This window comes from Poecilia formosa, unplaced genomic scaffold (assembly GCF_000485575.1).
Source record: "Poecilia formosa unplaced genomic scaffold, Poecilia_formosa-5.1.2 Scaffold127, whole genome shotgun sequence".
NCBI lineage: Eukaryota > Metazoa > Chordata > Actinopteri > Cyprinodontiformes > Poeciliidae > Poecilia > Poecilia formosa.
Genome location: NW_006800066.1, coordinates 829,039 through 851,758, shown reverse-complemented (window position 1 = coordinate 851,758; position 22,720 = coordinate 829,039). Strand labels below are relative to the sequence as shown.

General features: G+C 38.3%; 2 protein-coding genes across 14 annotated transcripts in view; one reads left to right on the top strand and one right to left on the bottom strand.

Moving 5' to 3' along the window:
- The first annotated feature begins 403 nt into the window (after positions 1-403).
- LOC103144453 (homocysteine-responsive endoplasmic reticulum-resident ubiquitin-like domain member 2 protein) lies at positions 404-8,832 on the top strand. Of its 2 annotated transcripts, XM_016676093.1 has the most exons (10): positions 404-512; positions 897-1,181; positions 2,988-3,065; positions 4,328-4,441; positions 4,612-4,727; positions 5,057-5,164; positions 5,261-5,548; positions 6,514-6,562; positions 6,785-6,899; positions 7,836-7,991. In XM_016676093.1, exons 2-10 carry the CDS (start codon positions 1,035-1,037, stop codon positions 7,901-7,903), a joined length of 1,083 nt encoding a protein of 360 aa, XP_016531579.1. In that variant the 5' UTR covers positions 404-512; positions 897-1,034; the 3' UTR covers positions 7,904-7,991. The 2 variants fall into 2 exon arrangements, with proteins under 2 accessions (XP_016531579.1, XP_007561517.1); XM_007561455.2 differs by lacking the exon at positions 6,514-6,562 and having other exon boundaries at positions 7,836-8,832.
- Positions 8,833-10,969: 2,137 nt separating this feature from the next.
- The window catches only part of LOC103144451 (sodium bicarbonate cotransporter 3), a 48,425-nt gene continuing 36,674 nt past the window's right edge, over positions 10,970-22,720 (bottom strand). For 6 of the 12 annotated variants that reach the window (XM_007561444.2, XM_007561447.2, XM_007561448.2 and 3 more), the window contains 10 exons: positions 22,341-22,502; positions 21,561-21,674; positions 21,301-21,462; positions 20,172-20,423; positions 19,957-20,025; positions 19,631-19,804; positions 19,083-19,220; positions 18,622-18,743; positions 16,796-16,912; positions 10,970-13,764 (listed from right to left, as the gene is read on the bottom strand). In XM_007561444.2, the coding sequence (XP_007561506.1) occupies positions 13,683-13,764; positions 16,796-16,912; positions 18,622-18,743; positions 19,083-19,220; positions 19,631-19,804; positions 19,957-20,025; positions 20,172-20,423; positions 21,301-21,462; positions 21,561-21,674; positions 22,341-22,502 (1,392 nt within the window). In that variant the 3' untranslated portion in view covers positions 10,970-13,682. Of the gene's footprint in view, positions 13,765-14,469; positions 14,621-16,795; positions 16,913-17,381; positions 17,430-18,621; positions 18,744-19,082; positions 19,221-19,630; positions 19,805-19,956; positions 20,026-20,171; positions 20,424-21,300; positions 21,463-21,560; positions 21,675-22,340; positions 22,503-22,720 lie in introns of all 12 variants that reach the window. The other 6 variants (XM_007561446.2, XM_007561453.2, XM_007561449.2 and 3 more) reach the window with 5 other exon arrangements.

The window sequence follows — 22,720 nt, the reverse complement described above, 5'->3', positions numbered from 1 at the left end:
ATAATAATAATAATAATAATAATAATAATAATGGAGGAAATCTGCCATGAATCTGTAAATTAGTTTTTTCTTTCTATGTTTTCTCTTTAGTGTAATATTATTAAAATGTAAATTGCTTCATGTCAGCTTTTTAGGGTAAAATCCTGTTGTATTTCAAGTAATTCTGAATAAATGTATTTACTATTCCTCTATTGTAAATTTCTATGCCCTTTATTCAACTGTCCAACATTGGGTATCTGAGTCCTAAATTTTTTTACAGTACTGGTAGCACTGGTGATTACTTGCAAAGAGAAGTATTTTATTTTATTTTATTTTATTTTATTTTATTTTATTTTATTTTAGTTTAGTTTAGTTTATTTTATTTTTACTCAAACTTTCGTTTTCTAACCAGTAAGTGGCGGTAGCGCGCTAACGTGTTGTTTATCAACTGCGAACGCTACTCACGAAGAAGGAGAATAGACGCTAGGTTGGGCTTTAACGATGAAACATTTCGGTCACTGGAGATAAACAAGGTCTGCAAACCAGCTTTGACTTCCTTTAAAGGGGACTTAGAGACACAGCTGGGTCTTTTGAGCGGGTGTAGTTAACCATAGAAGGGACTGCTTATTGTCTTTGACGTTATTGAGGTGGTTGTAAGAAAAACGATTGAAGCTAATGTTAGCTTAGCTATCTGTTAAATATCTCTGACGGGACTTAACGGTTGTTTTTGTCTAATATTATATCACGCTAAACACACCACGAATGTCTCCTCTATTCGTATTTATGAGCTCTTTATGAAGATTGAGTTGTCAGTGAATTGTTGCCACCCGTGTAGTTTTGGTTGTTCTCATCATCATCATCATCGAATTTAAAAATAGTTTCTCTCTAACTTTGGTTTGTTTTTCCCCCTTTCCCAGCTGTCGTTCTTGTGAACAATATCAATTCCCCCTCCGTCGTTGTAAGAAACTTTCTGCAATAATTTGGACTGGAAGCAGAAAGGCGTGTCTCAGAGATTTTTCTTTGGATATTTCATTGAAGACAAATGTTTTTGAGTCATGGATCAAGGTGTTGTGGACAGTCCTGTCATCCTCGTTATCAAGGCTCCCAACCAGAAGTACGATGACCAGACAATCAACTGCTTCCAGAACTGGACCGTGGAAAAGCTCAAAGCCCACCTGTCTGATGTGTACCCTAGCAAACCCGTAAGTTGTTTTTCTTAATAATATAGCAATATACCAAAGATCATTCTTAAATAACAAGATTATGTTTAATTTTTCCTGATCTCAATTCCTATTTCGTTGTTTAATCACCAACCTTTTTTTTAATTATACGTTTCATTTAAGATATTGCTATAAAATCTGGTTATATTTTATTCTTTATTTAATTGTCAGTTAATAGACTTGTGGTGGTACCTAATTAAGCTAAGGGTTAAACTACAAATCCTTGTAATTTTGCATATATAACACACAATTTAAATGTCAGCTCTGCTTCAAAAAGACAAAAAAAAAACAAAAAAAAACTGAAAATTACAACGCAAACAATAAATCTGACCATCAAAGTTATATAAAGATTTAAAAACTACAACGGACCATCACAAAACGTGACACTGGTAAAAAAAAAAAAAAAAAAAGGTTTTCATTTCAAAAATTTAACCAATATGGAGAACATTCAGCTCTGAAATAAACAGCTTGGTTTGATTTTCATTATTGATTTAATTCAGAAATTTATTTTAATATTATTGACCAAAGTTTTGGGTGAATACTGGGCTTTTCACTGGAAAAGCATGTGATTTTTAGTATGCGTAAACTTAAAATCTTAGGAATAGTAGTTTAAAAAAAGCCTACTTATCTTGAATCGTAAAGTTTTCAGTATAGCAGTGAATGCAATAAAATAAAATGTAAAGATATTTTAGGATGTTTTACTTAACACTATAGATAGTCATCCTGAAATAGTTATAAGTTATAGCTGTTATAACAGTTATAAGTTTTTTTGTTTGTTTGTTTGTTTTTTTGGAGGACACACAACCAGGTGTGAAATTACAAATTCCATGATTGCAGCAAAAACTTCAGCCTCAGACTCCCTGATAGTAAAATATCTGCTCGTGTAATTGTTAGACATCTGATGACATGTTTCTTGGCAGCTTTAGAGCCTTAGCCTTAGCAGAATGTCCGAGATTCAGTTTCACCTGCTTAAAAAGTTTGGCAAGTTTAGTGTTTTTCTTATTTTTCTCCCACAAAACTCTCATAACCTGATTTTACTGTGCGGATTCTGCTGAGATCCCGTCTTGATTCTTGTCACTGTTAAAACATCATGTAGCATTGCACACCTCTGATCTAATCTCTGGAGTCGGGGAAATTGGTTTTCCGACGTTAAAAGAATCGCTGAAGGAATTTGACGTCAGAGCTCTCCAGTATTTAGATTCCAGCGTTATTGCAGAGCTAATCTGATGTTATTCTCTTTGCTCTGTGCAGAGAACTCGTTCTGCTGCAGTCTCATTTAAACACACAGGGATAAACCGCTAGCTTCTGCAGCAGCCTCACAGAGGACTGTACTTTGGTTTGAGCCCTTTTTTCTCACATTATCTCTTTTATTTATATATTTCTTTATTGGTATATATCTTTATGTGTGTGTGTGTGTGTGTGTATATATATATACACACACAGTAAGCTTTTAAAAAACAGATTGAATTCCTGAATGGCGGTAGAATGGACTTAGGCTTAATTAGGACACGCTCTGACCTTGTTGTACAATCTGCTAATTCCATTTAGAGCCACTTCTCCATATTAAGGTTACTATGATCTCATTCTGATTATCTGCACCAGTTGCTTGGCCTTTGATGTTGTAATCATTCACATTTCTCTGAATTTCTCGTAGGTTTCATTTGATTTTGGTGTTTTGCTTTTAAACACGAGTAAAACGGCGTGCCCTACATTGTTTTCCGAAAATGCACGTTGTTAATTAAGCCACATCTCTCCATTGACCTCGTTATCATTATTCTGTGTTTTTAGAGCTCCAAAGACCAGAGGCTGGTTTATTCTGGGAAACTGCTTCTGGATCACCTCACCTTAAAAGACGTCCTTCGGAAAGTAAGTTGCTGTAGGTGCTAGTAGAGATTTTAGGTTGTTTTAAAACAATATTTTAGCTTCTGTCACCTTTAAAAAAAATAAAATAAAAAAAAGGATAACATGATTGGAAACCTCTGTGCTACTCCTTCATGCTTTATAAAAGTGTAAAATTGTATTTTTATTTTTTTGTGTGGAAATTTTAGTTTGAAGTGCTACTAAGATTTTAAAAGCTGGATGGGAACATGACATTGAAATACATTAGTTTTAATGTTTTCTTTTCTTATATTCCTAAATTGATTATTTTCACCGATTACTCTTTTGCAGTAAACATCTTTACATTACCAAATATACAAATTAAACGCCGAAAAAGACTAAATATGTTGGGTAAACTAATGTTTTTTGGGTTCTGTGACGTCTCGCTAATTAATCAAATGAACTCTGAAACAACAGGAGTAAACTCCTAGAGAGCCAGAGGAATATTTAACTCGCATGCCTTTCTTGGAACTTGAGGGGAGAGACACTGTGCTGAAAAACCTGCTGCTGTTTAAGTAGCCGGCCCATCAGTAACAGCAGCATTCAGTTTACAGTTCATTTTACAATGTTTTTCTTTCTGTTTTGTGTCTGCTCTGCGAACATGTGCTGCAATTCCTGTAAAATTTAGCTACATTTGAGATATTTCCTAATGGAAAACTATTAAATAAAAAAAAAATTGGAATATTCATCTTGGTAAGTTGCTTTTGTAGTAAAATGTTGTTAAAAAGCTTTATATAACAGTTTACAGTTTGGTCTTTTTTAGAACTAAAAGAAAATGAAAGTTTGCCTTCACTGGTCAAAGGAACTGATAGTTTCTATCATTTATGTTGGGTCATTAATAGTAATGCCTGTTGTTATCTGGGCTTTCTTGGTTTGTTTAAAGGCCTTTTAGACAACTTCAGATGTAAAAAGGACATTTTTTTGTGGCATTTAGCAAATAAAGATAATATTGGAAATCCTAACTTTTACTCCTTTCTTATCCAGTATTACAATGAAGTTCTTTTTAGATATACTTGAGAACGCGTGTTCAAGTTGAAACTGGTGCTGCAAGTTCAGCGTTTGACAATTTCACATGTATCGTATTAACATGAATCTGTTTTGTCTTTTATAAGTTGTCAGACCATATGTTAAAAAGTTTGCTTTCGAAGCGCTGTGAAGTGGTCCGTGTGGGTAAAAGCACATGTATAAAGTTGTAGGGAACATGCAAGACTTTGGCTGTCTGAGGTAATGAGCTGCACTCGCCTCCGCAGCAGGACGAGTACCATATGCTCCATCTGGTGTGTGCCTCCAGAACCCCTCCCAGCTCCCCGAAGCCGCCCCGCAGCCGCGGTAACAAGCCTCAGGAGAGCGCCGCCGGTCCCACGGTGGGTCACCCGCGTCCCTCTCTCACATCTTTCAAATAATTTCATCATCGTCTCACTTCCTTTCATCATGCACCTCTCTGCTGTAATCCACATTTCCCTGAGGGCTACAAACTGCCATGTGCTTTTATTTCGTGCTTATCGCTAATATTCAGCCAATTTCCTGGTGGCAGGCCTCTCAGAGTTCTAACAGTGCCGGTCAGGTGGCTGCAGGAGAGGGCAGCGATTGGCTGAGACAGCAGGCTGGAGCCTTCCCCTACCACCACATGTATTCGCAATTTATGCATAGGTAAGCTTTTTGACTAGTTTAACTTTTACAGTGCTGCAGAGCGAGAGGGAGAGGAGGTGATTTAGCACTGCAGATGAAGACTTGACATCTTAAAGTTAGTTTTTATCTTTAAAACTCCTGATTTAATTTAGGCTGCTGCGATTTGCCAGCATAATTGATGGCAGCATCTGTAATAATATACAACCTAGTTTGCTGTTTAACTAAAACCAAGTTCTGATCTCTCTTAAGCATTGCCGTTTTATTTATTTCCCTAGTTTGAACAATCGGTCTGTTATGATACGAAAAAGTCGTGTTTTTGCCGAAAGTCTTGTTTTCTGTTTTCTTTCCAGCTGGAATCATCAAATGGCATCAGCCCCCATAAACACGCCCTCCTACTACGCCCCCATGACTTTGATGTGGTGGCAGCAGCTGTATGCAAGACAGTACTACATGCACTAGTAAGGCCCCGCTTTGTTATGGTCGTTTTATTTCCATCCGAGCCTTTCCGTTAGCAGAAATCCTTCACACTCTTCCTCATCTCTCCTCTCCTGTAGCCACTTACTGGCATCTTCCTCTCAGCTCCTCCGACCCGACCAGCCCTCCGCTCAGACCGGCCAGTCCGACCCTGGGAGCCAACGACCACAGGCGGGTCGCCACGGAAACCCGGAAGTCCAGATGAACGCTCAGGGAGGGGAGATCCTGAACGAGGAGGAGCTCAACAGGGATTGGCTGGACTGGGTCTACACATTTTCTCGCGCTGCCATCTTGCTCAGTATAGTCTACTTCTACTCCTCCTTCAGCCGTTTTGTCATGGTGATGATGGCCATGCTGGTGCTCTACCTGTGAGTGAAGCATTGTTTTGTCTGCATGTGCCAACAGGCTCATTATTTCCTTAAAGTATCGTCTCAGTTGCTTCCGATTCCCGCAGCGAGAGATCGTCTCTCCACTTGATGATGCTGAAATTAAAGCTTCCTTTAAAATATTTCCCTCGTGAGTTTATTAAAAGCAGTGAATGTGGATTCGGATTTTTTCCATTACAGAGCTCCTCTGCATTTTTCATACAAAACTTCTAGAGGATGTCAGTCTTTTGCTGTCTATTATAAGAGAAAATTTCACTGTGAATGTTTGGTAGATATGTATACAGTGAAACACGGAGCAGCAGAAACTAGAAACTTGGAGGAAGAAATGACGCAAGAAAGGAATGAAAATTAAGGCTGTACTTAATAATAATAGTAATAATCTTTATTTAACCAGGTGTGTCCCATGGAGATCAAAATATTTATTTATAAGAGAAACCTGGCAAAGACTACAGAACATTAAAAAAATAAAGTTACAACACAATAACCATAAAACAATCAACGTAATGGGATCTATCAATACATACAAAGATACCAGTGATCTAAATTAAAGCTTAAGGATGAAAAGAAAGCTAGGAAAGAGACAAAAGAATTGAAAATGGAAGCATAGAGAATAAAGCACTCAAAGAAAGAGAAGAAAGGACAGATGGAATGGAAGTAGGACACAAGGATGGAAAAATAAATATTGGGAAAATGAGGAGGGAGGAGAAATGGAGGCAGGGATGAAGGGATGGAAGGTAAGAGGAAAAGGCAAAGAGAGATGGAAGTAATCACAGGAAGAGAGGAAGGAAGGAAAGAGACGCAATGACTAATAAGTGAGGGAGAATGAGGCAGGAAGGAAAGTACACAAGGAAGAAACAAGACGAATCAAGTAACATTAGAAGGACATATTTGGGGAGGAAAGTCTGGAAATAAATTTTTTTTTTTGTATGTTTTCTTTTTCCATCCAGACATGGAAAATACTTGAATCAAATTGCAGACTGCGTTGGAACCCCGTCAGTACGCAGTTCTGTGTTCTCATTGGCGAGATCAGAGTTAAACAGACTGCTGCTGGCTTTCGGAATATTGTCTTGCAGCAGCCATGAATTCAAGCTACCTTATATTTGACCCTATTTTGACGTCGTACTGTCGTATTCAAATTCTTGCTTTATTACAAATGAAGCATTAGCCGCTGATATTTGGGATCAGAGCAGACGTGATTTTGATGTTTTCTGCCTGCAGCCACCAGGCCGGCTGGTTTCCCTTCAACCTGGAAAACGAGCTGCAGCTCCCTGGAGACCGGCCCAATCAGGAAGAAATGGAGGCAGAACTGCAAAACCAGGACCTACAAGAAGTGGTAAAGGGCCCTTCTCATCCATCACCTGAAACTTTGGAGTTTAGAAGTTGCAACAGTTTGAGAGTTTCAGTTTTGTTCACTGAATGTCTTGTTTTCTTCCACAACCAACCCGACTGAGAAGTAGCATGTCACATCGCAGCCACAAACGTTTTCTGCGATCCGTGGATTTGTATTCAAACACATTTTACTGCTATAACTCTTATTTAGGGGTATCAAAATGAGGGGAGTTTATTAACTATTATCTTAGTAACTATTATGCAATCAATTATTCTGACAATTAATCCAGTTAAAAAAAAATTGGCACATTCTGCAGATTTTTGACTTAACTGCTTAAGCCTTCCTTATCCAATATTAGAAATACAACAAGAGACACAAATAAACTAAAAATTGAAAACAAACATTTTGTTGCCTGTAACGTAATAACAGGATATTTCACTCGCCAGGAGCTAAAACTCTGCCACTTCAGGAGTAAATGTGTTTGGGTAAAACATATTCACTGACAAAATCTTATCTTAATTACACAATGTGCAATATATATATGTAGTTTTTGAACAATAATGTACAATAAAGTGCATTTATTGTACATTTCAGGCTTAATTGCTGCTCTTTATATGTTGCTTTTTTCATCCAACGGCCATTTTTTGAGTCTGTATCCTTCATTTAGTGATCAATTACGAAATTAGTTGTCGATTATTCGAATAATGAAATGATTAATCAGATTAATCATTCAATCTGCAGCGAAACGAAAAGTGCGGCGTCCTTTTCTTCCACTTTAGTCGGGCTTTGACAGTTATTGCTGCAGACGGCATGAAAAATACCTCACTAGGCTTTCACGTGCAGGCTCATGTTTCACACGAGGCAGCCTAAAGTGCAAACCCCTGGCATGAGTCACGTCTCACTGGGCTCCGCTCGTCCGACTGTGATCCATCTGTGCAGGACGGAGTGAACGACGACGCCTCAGACGACGACGGGGAGGGCGGAGAGGAAGGAGCGGAGGATCCTAACAGCGCCCCCAATGCCGGCTTCTTGTCCTCCACGTGGTCCTTCATCATCACGTTCTTCATGTCGCTGATCCCCGAAGGGCCGCAGAACGTTGCTAACTGAACCACATGCGGAAAGGGAGGGTCTTCCTTGTTGAGGGACACCGATTCCCTCACGGTGCAGTGTTGTAGGTTCCCCGGTTGTCTGCCGTCTGAGCTTAAATGACAAACCCAGTAAAAGTAAAAAAAAAAAAAAGAGAGAGAGAAAGTTGTCAATGTTTTTGTCTTAAGAGAGGCCAAAAAAGTTGTAAGCGTCAAATTAAGCGAATGGCGGTTCACCTGCTGTGTTCAGATATATCCATGCAGATATATGTGTTCACAGCACTACACATCCCCATCAGAAGCAGCAAAATTTTGTTTAAGTAGCTTTTTTTTTTTTCTAAAAAAAAAGCTGTTTAATCGTGGAAGTGGTGGTCGTAGTGAAAGAAGGCAGTTGAAAATGGTCACTTTAGTATACAGAAGTTTAATTTCTGTGATGGATTATGGGTAATGTAGTATCTGTTGTATACTGACAGAGAGAAGCGAGTTTGGTTGGAAAGTTTAAGAAACGTGTCAGAGATGTGGGATGGCTGGCTTCTGGTTTATTTCTTTACAAAGTTGACTTTAAAACAAAAAAGAAAAATCAAAGGTTTATCATTAATGAGTAGCAAAATATCAGTTTTTTTTTCAATGACAGGACATTTACTTTGTATGAAAATGTTCCTACATTTAAATTATTCACTGCCAAACGCAGAATTCATTTTTTTTTTTAAATAACTGCTGATGTTACTACTCACTTGTCAACTAAGAATTATATTCCCGTTTACTAAAACTGCACCTGGTGTAATGTTGTCTTGTGATTTAATGGGTATGCTTCATTTTCTCCCAGTTGTCACTAAACAGGCAACATGTCAACACACTGACTGGCTGGTTTTTTGTTCTGATCTTAAAGTGACGAGCATAAAGTCATCAGATGTTTTTCCACAGCTAGCGAAAACCCTAAATTCAGTTTCTCAGAAAAATCAAATGTAATCAAAAATAACTTTTAACGCTGCTGGCGTCTAGCCCCAGTAGTCGCTGGACAACAGGCGGAGAACACCATGGGCAGCACAAACAATCATGTGCACACCCATTTATTCCTAAGAAGCAATTTAGAGTAAGAAAAACTAGAAATCCAGCACTCCATTATCTTTATTCTTTCTTTAATGTGGACAAGCTGGATGAGGGAGAACTTGGTGAGAAGCTCGTGGAAAACATTCAAGCAGCTGCCCCACTATGCTGCCCTCCAAATGAAATGTAAAGTTAATATTTATCTGAAAAGAGGATGTTAAACCACTGAGCCCAGTCCACTGTCTCCTTAGTCCAAATGGAGACAATTTGGACTAAGCCTGTCCTAGTCAAAGTACATGTGCTGGATTTTAATGCACTGACATTGCTGCAGTCCACCATGCCTTGCTCTTTAATGGGCTTTGCGTCGCGTTTCTCTACAGAGTGCTGTTACCACGACTACCTGTGCAACTTTTTCCACTTTTTTTCTTTCACTCAGCTTTCCATTAATATTCATGAACACAGATCGCTGAGCTCAGCTGCTTTACCAGCACTGCTTAGTAGTTTATACCCTCTGGCTTCAACATGACTGTGTATTAAAAAGGGTTTTAACTACTAGTCAAATACTCTTAAGACACTGGACTTTAGTAAATGCCATTAACTAAGACTTAGTCATTAAAATAGCCATAAATTAGCTTTGGAAAAAAACACAATTTCAGCGTGTTACAGTTTTTTTGAATTGCATTAATTGAATTCAGTTTATTTGTAAATCATTACATTCAAACGAGCCTAAAATCTTTCTATTTAAGGAACAGATCAGATGAATTGCCCTACATGACATTCTATTGTCACCTGCATGAATCATAATTTCCTTTCAAGCCAATGCACACATATATCAACCAATGATTACACCGACATGTTCAACCTTTATTCTGAAGCTGCTGAGAATTCTTGTCATTTATTTCTCTCGTATGTGTTTCTGTTTTGTAACACGTCAAACTGTGTCCTTCACATTTCTCAGAATTTCAAGTTTTCAGCTGAAAAAGCAGAGAAGGTCTGACTTAATTTCCTCCAGCGTTTACAGGTACGGCGTGTGCTGACGCTCATTATTAAACATGTTACTGGAGGATAACGGACGTTAATCACGTTTTACGATCGAGTCGGATGGAAAAATTATTCAAATTTCTTGAACCAAGTAATTCCCACCCACTGTACCTGTAACACCTGACCGAGTGCTGACCGACTGGGTCAAAACAAAAACACACAAAGCCACACTAAAAGTTGGGCTTGATTCTTTAGGATGCTGTTATCTCAAATAAAAGGATCGGACCTTTACAGTATGAAAGGACTTTAAGTCTTACGCAGTAAGGCGGCGTTCCATTATTATGTGTAACGTGGGTCTCTGCTGCCCCCTATCGCATTTGTTCTGGAATAACTCCTGTTTATAAAAATGTCTGCCAGAGCTCAGGCTGGAAACCATTTGTTAAAAAAACAAATCCTTGAAATGAAACATGCTCTCTGATAACCGGTCTACTAAGAAATAATAATACACATGGATTTCTATTGGGAATAAAGACCAATAAGATAACCACCCTTAACGGTAATGCCCTTTGCCCAACTTTAAAACGTTCCTTCGGTATGCTGAGGGGGGAACACTTAGGTTCAATTACAGACTTTGGGCTGTTTAGACTCCTTGGTGCTTTACTTTTTCAATCATTCTGCTGTAGATTTTGCGATGGTTTGGACAAAGCTGTTAGATCAATGATCTCACATTTGGTTATAGAACATACTTTGTTCATATAGATGGGAACCAAAATAAAGGAGAATTGAATGGATAAAAAAGTGGCATTGTAAAAAAAATAAATAAATAAATAAATGATTTCAGATTTCACAACCGCCACAAAGATCATTCAAAAACTTTCCCCACCCCCAACTACAACCAATCCACCTCATATAGGGTTTGACAGCAGCTAGCATGCAGGATTAAAGAACGACAGAAAGAAATCCCCAAGAGTTCATTTTATTGCTTTGCAACAATCAGCCATGACAGAAGAAGTCAGCAAACATAACTGATGATCTGTACATCAGTAGAAATACATCTTTACTAAGTGATTTAGGTGGCTAGACATCACTTCCCGTAGGAGACTTTTCATTCAGATTCATACATTCTGATTAGTGATCCTGTGAAAATAGGGTCTTTCGTAATTTACACAATCTATATAATTCTGAAAGTACTCGACAGGTCTAATTTTCTGCAAAATAATTAAATATACACATTTATATTTGACACTGACACCACGATAATTAACATTCACCGATTATGTAAATAAACTCCAGTTTAACATTTTGTTTTTATTTTGGTGGCGAGCACACACTAGAGCTGTGACACAGAAACACGTCGTTTAGTTACATTTCAGATGGAAAACAGACAGAAGTCCATGTTGACGTGGAAGAACACGACGGACGCGGCGGCGTGGTGGATGCGACGGCCCCTTTCTGGAATCTGTGCGCCGTCACATGAGCCAGTACACAACGCTTTGCACATTAAGAGCATCATCAACAAGGCACCATAAACGGTCGTTTGCAGAGTCGCTACACACGGAGCCCGTGGGAACAGACGCACAAAATGTTGCAGGGAAAAATATTCTTGGTCAGAATATTTGAGGAGTCCGGGACTCCAAACGTTGATTGGTGGAGAATATTTATTGCTAAAACAGGACTGCACTTTGCAAAAAAACAAAACAAAAAAAAACATAAAAAAATAAAATAGAAATAAAATCAAGTTCCTACAATAACCGTTTTTACATGTACAGTAAAAATATTTTGCATAAAACCATTTTAAACGCTAGACATTTCATACAACACACGGTTGGTATTCACAATAATACAGACAGTATAAAAACAAGTGCAACTATAACTGCCGTCCACAAATACTCTGTTCTTTATTTTGCACCTTGACAGATTTTTATTACTTGTTAAAATATTTATGATGCCAGCGATGACAGAAAAGCAGAGACCAAGTAGTTATCACTGCCTTCTGACACAAAAAAAGAGACTAAAATCTTTTACCAATCTCAAATTGTAGTTGTACATCTCTAAAAAATTATATGAAAGGAAGTTAAACAAGGTAATCTGCTTTAAGTCATCAAGTTTACAGTCAAAGTGCTTCCTGTACAGTACAGACTTCATATGGCCTCTTTTCTACAATAACACAGATGAAGAGTACAGCACACAAACAGATAAAGTACTAACATCCACTACGATGTTCTGTGAGCTGAACAGTGAAAACAAGTGACCAACTTCAGAGCAGCAATATCAAACACTGCGTGTCCCCACGGACACAGGAGAGATGGTTTCTGAGTAAATCCAAAGGTCTTACAGTGCAAAGTCATGGTGCAATAGAAGTCTAATTATCTTTAGGATGAATTGAAAAGACAGCACCTTGATGGCTTTTGTTAAGCGATGCACCCGGTCAGAGTTTTGCAGTCGGTTTCTGATCTCTGATCTGCTGAAGCCGATTTGCGCAGATTCCACTTTTGTTTACAGAACTGATATAAGAAGATACAACAGCTGCAATGAGAGAGGAATCCCTGTAAAACAAGACTACAGAGTTGATATTTTAAACTGTTTTAAGTTTATTAGCCAAAGCTAGCATGGCTAGCGTCACTAAAACAGCAGTCTCCTGTGTATTTTCTATGTTACTTCCAGATACAATCGTATTTCATGACAGACAGATGCTGTAAACCCAAAAAAGGGTAAAACAGACCACCATTGCTGTACTTTGTTCAACTTTCCTGCTATATGCTGAAAGTCTTGCTCTTTCTCGTAGCCAGAATAAGCCACAGAAATGTCTAGGCATGTGGTAAAATACAATATTTCAAAAAGCTTCTTGAATCTGTGTGCTTCCTCTGACTTCATTTTTAAACACCCCACAGAAAGAGGTTGAAAACTCAAGGAAAAAAAACAGCTTAACGTGGCTCCAATACATTCCACCTTCCTGTTATCTGATGAAAGTCTTGTTCTCTCATGGCAGCCCAGAATGATCAGCCAACATATTTCTGTAGATGGAATAGCTTCCTTATGAAAAGTGTTTTAAGCTTTTTGTTGTTCTTTTCTAAAGAGGAAGTCATAGTGTTTACATATGGTGCGTTCACTAACTGTTAAAAGATTAGAATTAAGAGCGTCTGACTCGCCGGTCGCTATTTAGGGTTGATTGAGCTGAAAATTACCTGATTCTGGTTCATGGTGCATCACTGTTTGTTAAATAAACACTGGAGCTGTTGTTCCATAAAAAAAAGATGAGGTAAAACAAAACGTGTACAGTTCTGTCACTGGGTAAAAAGCTAAGTTTACAACCAAACAACGAATAAAATAAAATTGTCAGATCTTGACTGAAAAAAAAAGAAGAAAAAAAAAAGGGCCTTCCTTTGGCATCTGCGTTTCAAATATTCTAGAAGAACTGGTAAGCTTTAGAGAATCCCTAAAAGAAGGATGAACGTCATAATTTCTTGATATTTCTTCTAGATGTTTGATACGATGTGCACCGTGGCACATTTGATGAACATGTAGGACTCTGGGCATTTTGTGGGAGCTTGTCTGTTTCCCCGCAGTTGGGTTGTGCTGCTCCAGTTCAATTTTGCTCTTTGCCCTGATGACGAGGCACCGTCTGAGCAGGAAAGTGCTGAGGGCTCTGGAGACGAAGGTGAGCCTTCCTTTCTCACAGGAAGGTTTCTGTGGTGGAGCCCTCTCCTGGTGAATCCGGGCTGACATCAACTCTAACACAGGCCACCTTCTCTTGGCTGTTCAGAGGCGAAGAAAGAAGAACAGGATGAGCACTTGCATGTAGATTTGTGTAGTTAAAGGCAGTTACTGGGTAGCTAAGTGTCTCAATTACCAGTAATACTACTTCAAGGATACTAGTACCATGGTACCATGTAAGACAGCAGCTTCCAGTTCCAGAGTTCTGGCTAAACAAAGTCCCAGAAGGTCTGAGGTGTTTTACTGCATATGAATGGCCGAATTTAAATCCGTACAGGTGCTAAAACGGTGCAGATTTATAGTTGACGTTACGCTTCAAGTCCTACTATAACAACAGACTGGAAACCACTTACTTACAGTCAAAATGAAAAGTTTTCGTAGTGACAGAAATGTTTGATGGTTTCAAAAAAATTCTATTACACACTGAGGATTCACTAATGAGTAGTTTCATTAGTTTTAAAAAAAATCCACCAAATTTCTGTGAAGAGTCAACATTTATAATGTTGACTTTTCTTTGTGTTTGCATCTATAATCCGCTGAAACAAGCTGCAGATCGACTTCTGGGCCAAACCCCTCCCAGATGGGTCCCATTTATACCTCTTTAGTGCTTAGGCACTGATCTTAAGCACTACAGGCTCTCACTGGAGTTACTCTTAAAAGATGTTTACATTTCTCTCTCTTTCTCTCTCTGTTAGTGACAAAAAGATTTTCCAAATTTGCAAATATTCAAAAGGAAGATTCCTCACCAGTAGCCTTGCTAGTAGTTAGAACTTCCTGCAGATTTTAGGTGTCATGCGCTGTCTGTCCTTCTTGCAACAAGGCTTTTATCCAAAATTCTTCACTGTACTGTCTCTGCAAATGCTCTCAAATCCACCTGCTACCAATGTTGAACAAGCTCTGGACAGGAAGTAACAGCGTTTTAAGATAACAGGACATAATTCTGGCCCTTGCTGGGCACTCTGAAAGCCCGTACAGTTTTCTTGACTATCAAACATCTCACCTTGAGTTTTCAGCGATTTAGAAAACCTTTTGAGTAAAATATCATTAGCAGCCGTTTCTTGCATCCGCCTGCACACTTTTCACAAGAATACAATAACTTCCAGCACATCTGTCCTTTTGTAGAGCAATCAGAGTTTGCTGCAGAAGTTGATGAAATGATCTCAACTAAATGACAGGTTCGCCTGTGCTAGAGAAGTTACACTGAAATTTGGTGTCATTGGAGAAATTAGGTGTGAAATAATGCACAACAATAGAAGCAGTTTTAAAGCAGAATATGAAGAAACTGAAGTGAAGACATTTCTGTCAAGGTTAAAACTTGTGGCCACAACAGGAGATGACACATTACACATTTAGATCGGTCAACTTAGGGACCCAAGACTGTAACAACTAAGCCTTTCCTATCGCGAAACAGAAAACGGTTTGACATAGACACTTAATTTATTTGTCGATATACATGTACAACAACTAAAAAATATTTCTGAGATTTTTTTCTATAATTTTTAAAAACATGATCACAAAGCATTCTGCTATGTTTCAGTTTAACGTCTCCCAATTCTTCTGGGAGTCTAAACCTTCTCAGTATTTTCCGTCTGTTCAGTGCTTTTATTCTTCATTTATGGTGACTATGTTTATGACTCTGTTTAACTATAGTTCTGAAAAAATTTAAAGTCAATTGTGAAGTTAAACTTTCAAAACTCTACACACCCATGTTAAATTCCAGGCATTTGTGAGTAAAAATATCAAACTATGATGAATAGTTTTAAAAAAATGCTCCACGTTTAAATAGATTTATAAGAATAACAAAAAAAAAAATCTCGTAGAAGGAAAAGAAAACTAAACGCAAAAGCAACAATAAACCAATTTTATATCAAGACTTACCCATAATACCTTGCAAAACTGTCTACCAGAAATCTATTAGATGTCTCTTGTTCACAACCCTCTTTGGGTGAGTCCTTACTGTTGGATTTAGCTTTGGATTCAGGCAAAGTTAGTCCAAAACTGGAATTTTCCTTTCAACAGGGATGCTGAATATCCCTTTGTCACCTTTCTAGCAAACAGCTGAGTTGTTTAGGTTCGTAATTTCATTCACATTGGCAAAACCTCCAGCTCCACCTGAAGAAAGGCAATTCTGGTCATGATACTGGAACTATTTTCCTGTGGAAACTGTGTTTTTCTGGGATTATTTTAAGTCAAATCCACATTGGAAATGTCTGCCTATAGCACGTTTTAGCCACACGTCTCTGTTTGACGGCATCATAAGACAGAAAACACGGCATTAATGTCACCTGTAGAACAAAACTAGTTTCACAAAAGTTCATATAGCTGCGTCTGTTTCTTGTTGTTTTTGTAACCTCACTGTTGTCTAGACCTGGAGAAAAATATATAACTATTGGAATAAGACTGCTATAAGGCATTGCTTGGAATGCAGCATTCATATTTAAAATGTCATCAGGACATATTTTGCATACTATTGTAAAATATTCAGTCTATCAGGTGGAGCCTCTGTGCCCAAGGCCAGATAACAAAAGGAGGAAATCACAATATTGAACCATAACAGCATTGTCACAAAATGTAAAAATATTGTGTTCAACTTATGACTGCCATACTGTTGGAGCTTCGTTTTTTTGCATAGATGTATAGTTATTTATGCAAATGAACTACATTTCAGGCTTATCACATTCTCTATAACTGATGTGAGGCGTGTACCTTAACAGGACTAAAGACTAATTTTAAATCAAAAAATGTCTTACTTCTAAAAGTAATTTAAGAATGTGGATCATTTTTATTTTTTATATAGAGATTTTTTTTTTTTTGTTTTCTGCATTGGCAGAACTGTGAGGAATAAACGTTACAACAAAGGAGAAAAATGTAAAAAAAAAAAAAAAAATTGTATAACAAACCCTGACATGTTAGCAGGGGTCTGTACAGTTTTGAGACTCGGATTAGGTTTGTTCGTCTCCATGTCGACATCGTGATCCGACAGAGTCATAAACATGCGTCGGAAAAGTAACAAACTAATCTCATTGCACTGACGGGAGGCTCTGGGAAAACTGCAGGAGATGGCATAGCTACCTTCCTGAACGCCTCACAGGTTGGACACAGAACTCTGCACTCGAGTTCACTGCTTTCCACACTGCGGTTTGGACCATTTCATCAGAGATATTTACAACCAAGGCGTCAGAATCAGAACTACGTGCCAAAATGCAAACATAAAACACAAAGAGAAAGACAGGCATGTGGACATTTGAGTGAGTCAGGATGAGAGCAGAAGAGTCCTTCAAACACGCAGACACAAGCATGCACGGAAATTATGGGGGTTAGAAAACAAACTGCGGCACAGGAAGACGGATCACGACCAGAACATTCCAGATTAACGCACAGAAAGAAATGTTTGCATTTTAAGCAAGAACTACTTGTTCAACAGCTGTTGGTGTTTAGATTCCTAAAGTAAGTAAAAGTTAAAACAAAACATTTCAACAGAAAGTATTTAACCTTAAAAAAAATAAAGCATCTTATTATTATTATTTTTATTTTTTTTATTTTTTTTTTTTTTAGATTAGCAACATAGTGACATTTGTGCCATGCCAGTATGGATAACCAGAGTTAATATGCAGCCATGTGGCTCAGATGTTTTGCATCAGACACTCAGCCCTGCTACCTGTTCTTCCATTGGAGGCTTTCGGTCACTACTCCTATTCTGTATGATCTGTTTGAGATGGACATAATGACACACAGCTCTACAGATGACCAACTGAAGTCGTACAACGCAACATGATGCAACTGGAAATCAATTCTTCTGGGAAAACAACATTCTGTGGGGATCATGAAGTATTTTAATCCATTTCCTTCATAATATCACATAAATAAATCACACCAGTTGTGACTGTGATGAAACGCTGATTAAAAGTGTAAATACCAAACAAAACGACACCTCAATAAGTTGGGTCAAAACGTTTTCCGTAGTTTCTGTGACAAATGTCCTGTACATTTAAATAATTCAAACCAAACAAATGTATTAACAAACAAACTGTAAAAACACCTTACAAAACGTCCCCAAATCCCTCAGACTGAGGTAACGTCTCTTGTCCACAGACTTCTTCAGGTGATTTCACAGATGTTTAGGTGGACAACAACTCTTTGAAGAATCTTGAATGATTTGAGTCACAACATCGTTTAATTTCCCGTTGGGATCAATTAAGCATTTTTTAAATTTGATTTTGATTTAGTTCTACATTCTGATCAACGATCCCAAATCCTGTTTATTTTTATTATTACGTAAGTTTAGTCTGAAGACATCAGGTCAAAATTGACTGATATTTGAAATTGTGCATAATTCCACCCGCACTGACAAAACAACACAATAAAATTGCACATAGACTTTGCTGCCAACACCATAAGCCTTTACTGCAGATATGTTCCTAAATGCATACTTGTGCCAAATACAAATTTAGAAACGGTGGCTCAAAAGCTGAAGTTTAGTTTTATCAAATCATAACAGATAGGTCCTCTAGGTGCAGATTTTTTCTGAGCTTCTCTTTATATTTCTTAAGTCAAAAGGATTTTGTCAGAAGCGGAACAGGAAGTTGTTGTCAGAAGTTCTTCCTGGATTCTGTTTGAATCATAGCATTCTCAATGACGACTTCATGTTTTGTGTTTTCAATCATTTTCTCCACAATGTGTCACATTTTTGTAATTGTACAGGATCTATGCCACATAACAGATGAAAAAAAACAACATTTTTGAACAATTTACTGCATTTTTAACATTACAAAATCCAGGCTTTTTGACAGCAGTGTGAACATTTGTTTGATCCACTGACAGCAGATCACAATGAAGTTATTGTCGTAACGTAAAGCATTTAATTACGAGCAAGACTATTCAGGGACGGCAAGGCTCACCTTCCTGAGAACGAGTTCACTGGGATGTTCAGCCGGTTTGAGCCTTCAAAGCGAACCTTCATCTTCCGCTCCTCTTCTTCTTCCTCCTCCAGTCGAGATTCTTCCTCCTTAAGCAAACAGTGCTATAACCATTCATTTCAAAACAGTCATTACCAGGATTTGCCGTTTTATTTCTTAAAGTGACAACAATTTCCTGCTTTGAGGTTCATTTTACATACTTTTGATTTAAAAGTCTAGGTATGACACTGATTCCACGGCCATTACTAGGTTTATTTGGATAACAATAGAAATCTGAAAATAAAGTTGCATAATCTAAATGGTTGGATTTGTTGCTGAGTAGTTAAATACTTAATAGCAACATGAAATGCCTAGGCTGATCATTTTGCAACATCTGTCTTTATATATTTATACGACTTAGAGTAATCGATTCCCACAGAAAACAGCCATATAAATTAATTCACCAGCTTTTCTTGTGCTTTCTTTTTCTTGTCATCCTCTGTCTTCTTCTTGCTTTCTGGCATCAGGTCATCCAGCCAACTCAACTCTCTTTTAGTAAACAAAAGGTCCAGAAGCTTTCGAATAAACACAAGAGCCAAAACCTGCAGAGGAGAAATATGCAAGAAATAAACTGAATGTAGTCTAGGAAGTATGCTCTAAATATCGAAAATAATTGTTTGACAAAATTCTTAATTAACAGCGATTGATCTGCCATGTTACAAATTCAAAGTAATTGCGGTTTCATCTTTTTAACAATACAAAATCCTGGCTTTTTGACAGCAGTGTGAACATTTGTTTGATCCAATGTCAGTAGATCACAATAAAATTAATGCCGTAACGTTTATGTTTATTCAGTTGGCCTTTCATGCTAAAAAAAAAAAGAAAAGAAAAAAAGCTAAATAAATTAAATATAACCTACCCAGCCACACAGTCACAGTAAGCCGTCAGTGTGTCATTTTAGTTCAGGTCTAACGGTTTAAAACAACGACTCCAAACGTGATCAAACAATTACCATCATGGGAAACACGACAGCTGCTGCAGAGGCTTTTATGACCCACAGCAACACCAGACAGGTGAGCTGCACTAGCGTGAACACATGAACCTTCCACAGCGGCACGTAGCGCAGGTAGATCAGATCGGGCTGGTGCTTTGCAGGCATGCCAAACAATTTGATTCTGTCAAAGAACTAAGGAGAAAAAAAAAATACAAAGCCACTGATAAATGCTGTGATTAAGACAAGAGAAACACGGACATACAAAAATTTAACTGCTATTACATGTTAAAAAAAAAAAAAGGCAGACAGATCTTTAATAAAACACTGGAGGAGCAGAATCTTGCCTGAATGCCTTTGAGGGAAGAGACACCCATGTAGAGAAAAACTCCATACAGAACAGGCATGGGAATAAACTGTAAAAAGCCACACATCACATGTATGAATTAATGAACTTATATTTAGTCATAAAATGCAGAAAACTTTAAAAACATTCGTAATACGACTTGCATCCAACCAATTCCCCGTACAGTGAAATAAAACATTATTCCGCCGATCTCACCTTCAGCACCGAGGTCATGAAAACAGAGCAGCCCATGAGGGTGAAGATCATGAAGCCAGTGACCCGCTGCTCACGAATGCCCAGAAACTTGGGCTGCTCTCCCGGCGCCGAGCAGCCGGACTCCACCTTCAGGCTGTTCACATGGGAGATGGACAAGACGGTCGCAGCCACGAACCACGGCAAGCCCATAATGGAGCACACGCCCAGCATTATTGCTACTATAAGGAGATCCAGGTGATAACCACATCCTTTCTGTAGGAGAAAAAGGAAAGTGTTGAATTATATGACAAACCGTAGATGACAGCGAGTCTGACATACACATTTTACAGTACGTTACAGTGTGTGTAAGTCTCTGGGCCATATGGTGTTTGCTTATTTTAGATTCAAGAGCATTCACGTTTGCAATACATTGGATTCTTGCTGCACAGCCACATACCGTATTTTCCGGATTATACGTTTTGCACGTTTTCACAGTTAGGCTCGTCCTGCTACTTACAGTCAGGTGCAACTTATTTACGTTTTTTTTTTTCCTCTTCGTGAAGCATTTCTTGACTGATGCGTCAAATGTCAATTCATACTGTTGGACATGAACCAAGGACGAAACATTACCGTCTGCTCCCACAAAGACAGCTAATTGCAGGATGAAAGAAAGACAGCCTGAGCTGAAGAAAGGAGTCCACAGCTGGGTGCATAAAAAAACGTGTTGCCGGGAGAGGTTTGTCAACAGTGCAGTTACGTCTGCACGGCCCAACTGTTGCCAAGGAGATGAATATAAATTACTTTGCTTTCGGGCCTTCCTCGTGTAATGCTTCATGTAATTTTTACGCTGCATTGTCTGCCTCGCTATGCGGTGCTCGGACATCGGTGCACCAGCAAACATCCAAGCCAAGGTCAACAGTCACCGGATTATATCATTTAACATGGCCACTTTCTAAATTAATGCAACTTATAGTTCAGGGTGACTTGAATGTTTTTTCCTCTTCGTTTGTCGACTGATGCAACACTCTGGAGCAATTTATAGTCTGGAAAATATGGTAATTGTGTTGGTGTTTAACCAACATTAAAATAAAAAAAATATATGCATATATATGTATATAAAGGAGTCATTCTTTTATAAGTCAGGTCTAACCTTCAGCTTGTGCTCCTTGCGGTTGATGATGACTGCAGTGATCTGCTGGTCCATAAAGATGAGGATTGTGCAGAGTAAAGCAGGAACCGCTGCCACCAGCAGCGTCCACCAGGGGTTTTCTCCTAATGGATCCATCAGCCAGCCTCTGTGCTTTGATGTTGGCTACAGAGGAAAAATGATGGTTTCACTTAGCTCACAAGGCGCGAAGCTTAAACATTGTCTTAAACAAAATGGAGTAAAACTGATAATGTAATGTTAACCTCGAAGCGATCCGGGACGTGCAGTTTAGGACTCGGAATCCCCATCAGATAATCCACAAGCACCATAATCATTATGGTTAAAAACACGGCGAAATCACTGATGGTGGAACGCACCTGCGAGGTATGCGCACACGCGCACACACGCACACACACACACACATCCAGAAGGGGTGATTTAATTATAAAACATAATTTAAACCTACTTTACTTCAAGCACACTCTTTCTGCAGACACACAGAAGTAATAATTATACTTCTGTCAACAGTGAAAATCACACAATGCCAACATCTGCCCACACCAAGTGATAACAGGCTAGATGCTGTGCGTGGGAGGATGCTCTGTTCCTTCAGCACATAGAGCTGCTGAGGCATCATAATAACTGATGAAATGTAAACATTTACAGAACCGTGAAAACTTTGTAGGTACAACCACCCACAATGTATGTTTCTACATGTTTCTACAGGAGAAACATAGATTTTTCTTTGTATCTGTGTTTTCTTTTTAATAGTAACCAATACAGTAACTCAATCTGCTAAGTGATTTAGTGACTGACGTTTTTAAGCCTTTGTTTCAGCTAAATGATGATGATTTTATGCTTACAGCAAATTAAAACACAACATTAAAGATTAGGAAAAATATAAATAAATTTTCAGATGAAAAGTATGTCTAATACCTGCAGACGAACTGGTCTCATTTGAGCACATATTCTACTATACTGAATATGACTGTACATGACGAATTTATCACGTTTTCTACAGTGCCCAAAAACAAACATCTCACCTTTGTGGGGAAGTATCTCTCCGTCTTAAACTGCTTGAGGAACGATGATAAAAAGAAGGTGGTGAAAAAGAGGATAATGGACCAGAAAAGAACGTCTGGGATGTAAGGACCATGGTGACCACAGGCAGGACCCACAAACTCCCCGTCAAGCAATTTACACATCTAGAGGAAAGGAGAATATAATTACTGTTGCAACATGGGAGTTATTTTTGTTTTGACTAATGTTGTCAGCAGTTTTAGGAACACTGTGCAGCTTAAAAATGTTGTTCTGGTAGGTTAGATATATTTTTAGTCGGGGCTTTTCAAAGTGTGGCGTACACCTCCCCTAGGGGGCGCCAGAGTTCTTCGTGGGGGAGGAAAGGGAGGTCCACATGAGCAAA

What these genes read in the sequence shown, in the direction of transcription:
- LOC103144453 (XM_007561455.2), top strand. Translation starts at nt 1,035, where the DNA reads ATGGATCAAGGTGTTGTGGACAGTCCTGTCATCCTCGTTATCAAGGCT. An exon ending in AGACAGTACTACATGCACTA is followed by an intron (nt 5,165 to 5,260) that starts GTAAGGCCCCGC and finishes CCTCTCCTGTAG; the next exon opens with CCACTTACTGGCATCTTCCT. An exon ending in ACCAGGACCTACAAGAAGTG is followed by an intron (nt 6,900 to 7,835) that starts GTAAAGGGCCCT and finishes CCATCTGTGCAG; the next exon opens with GACGGAGTGAACGACGACGC.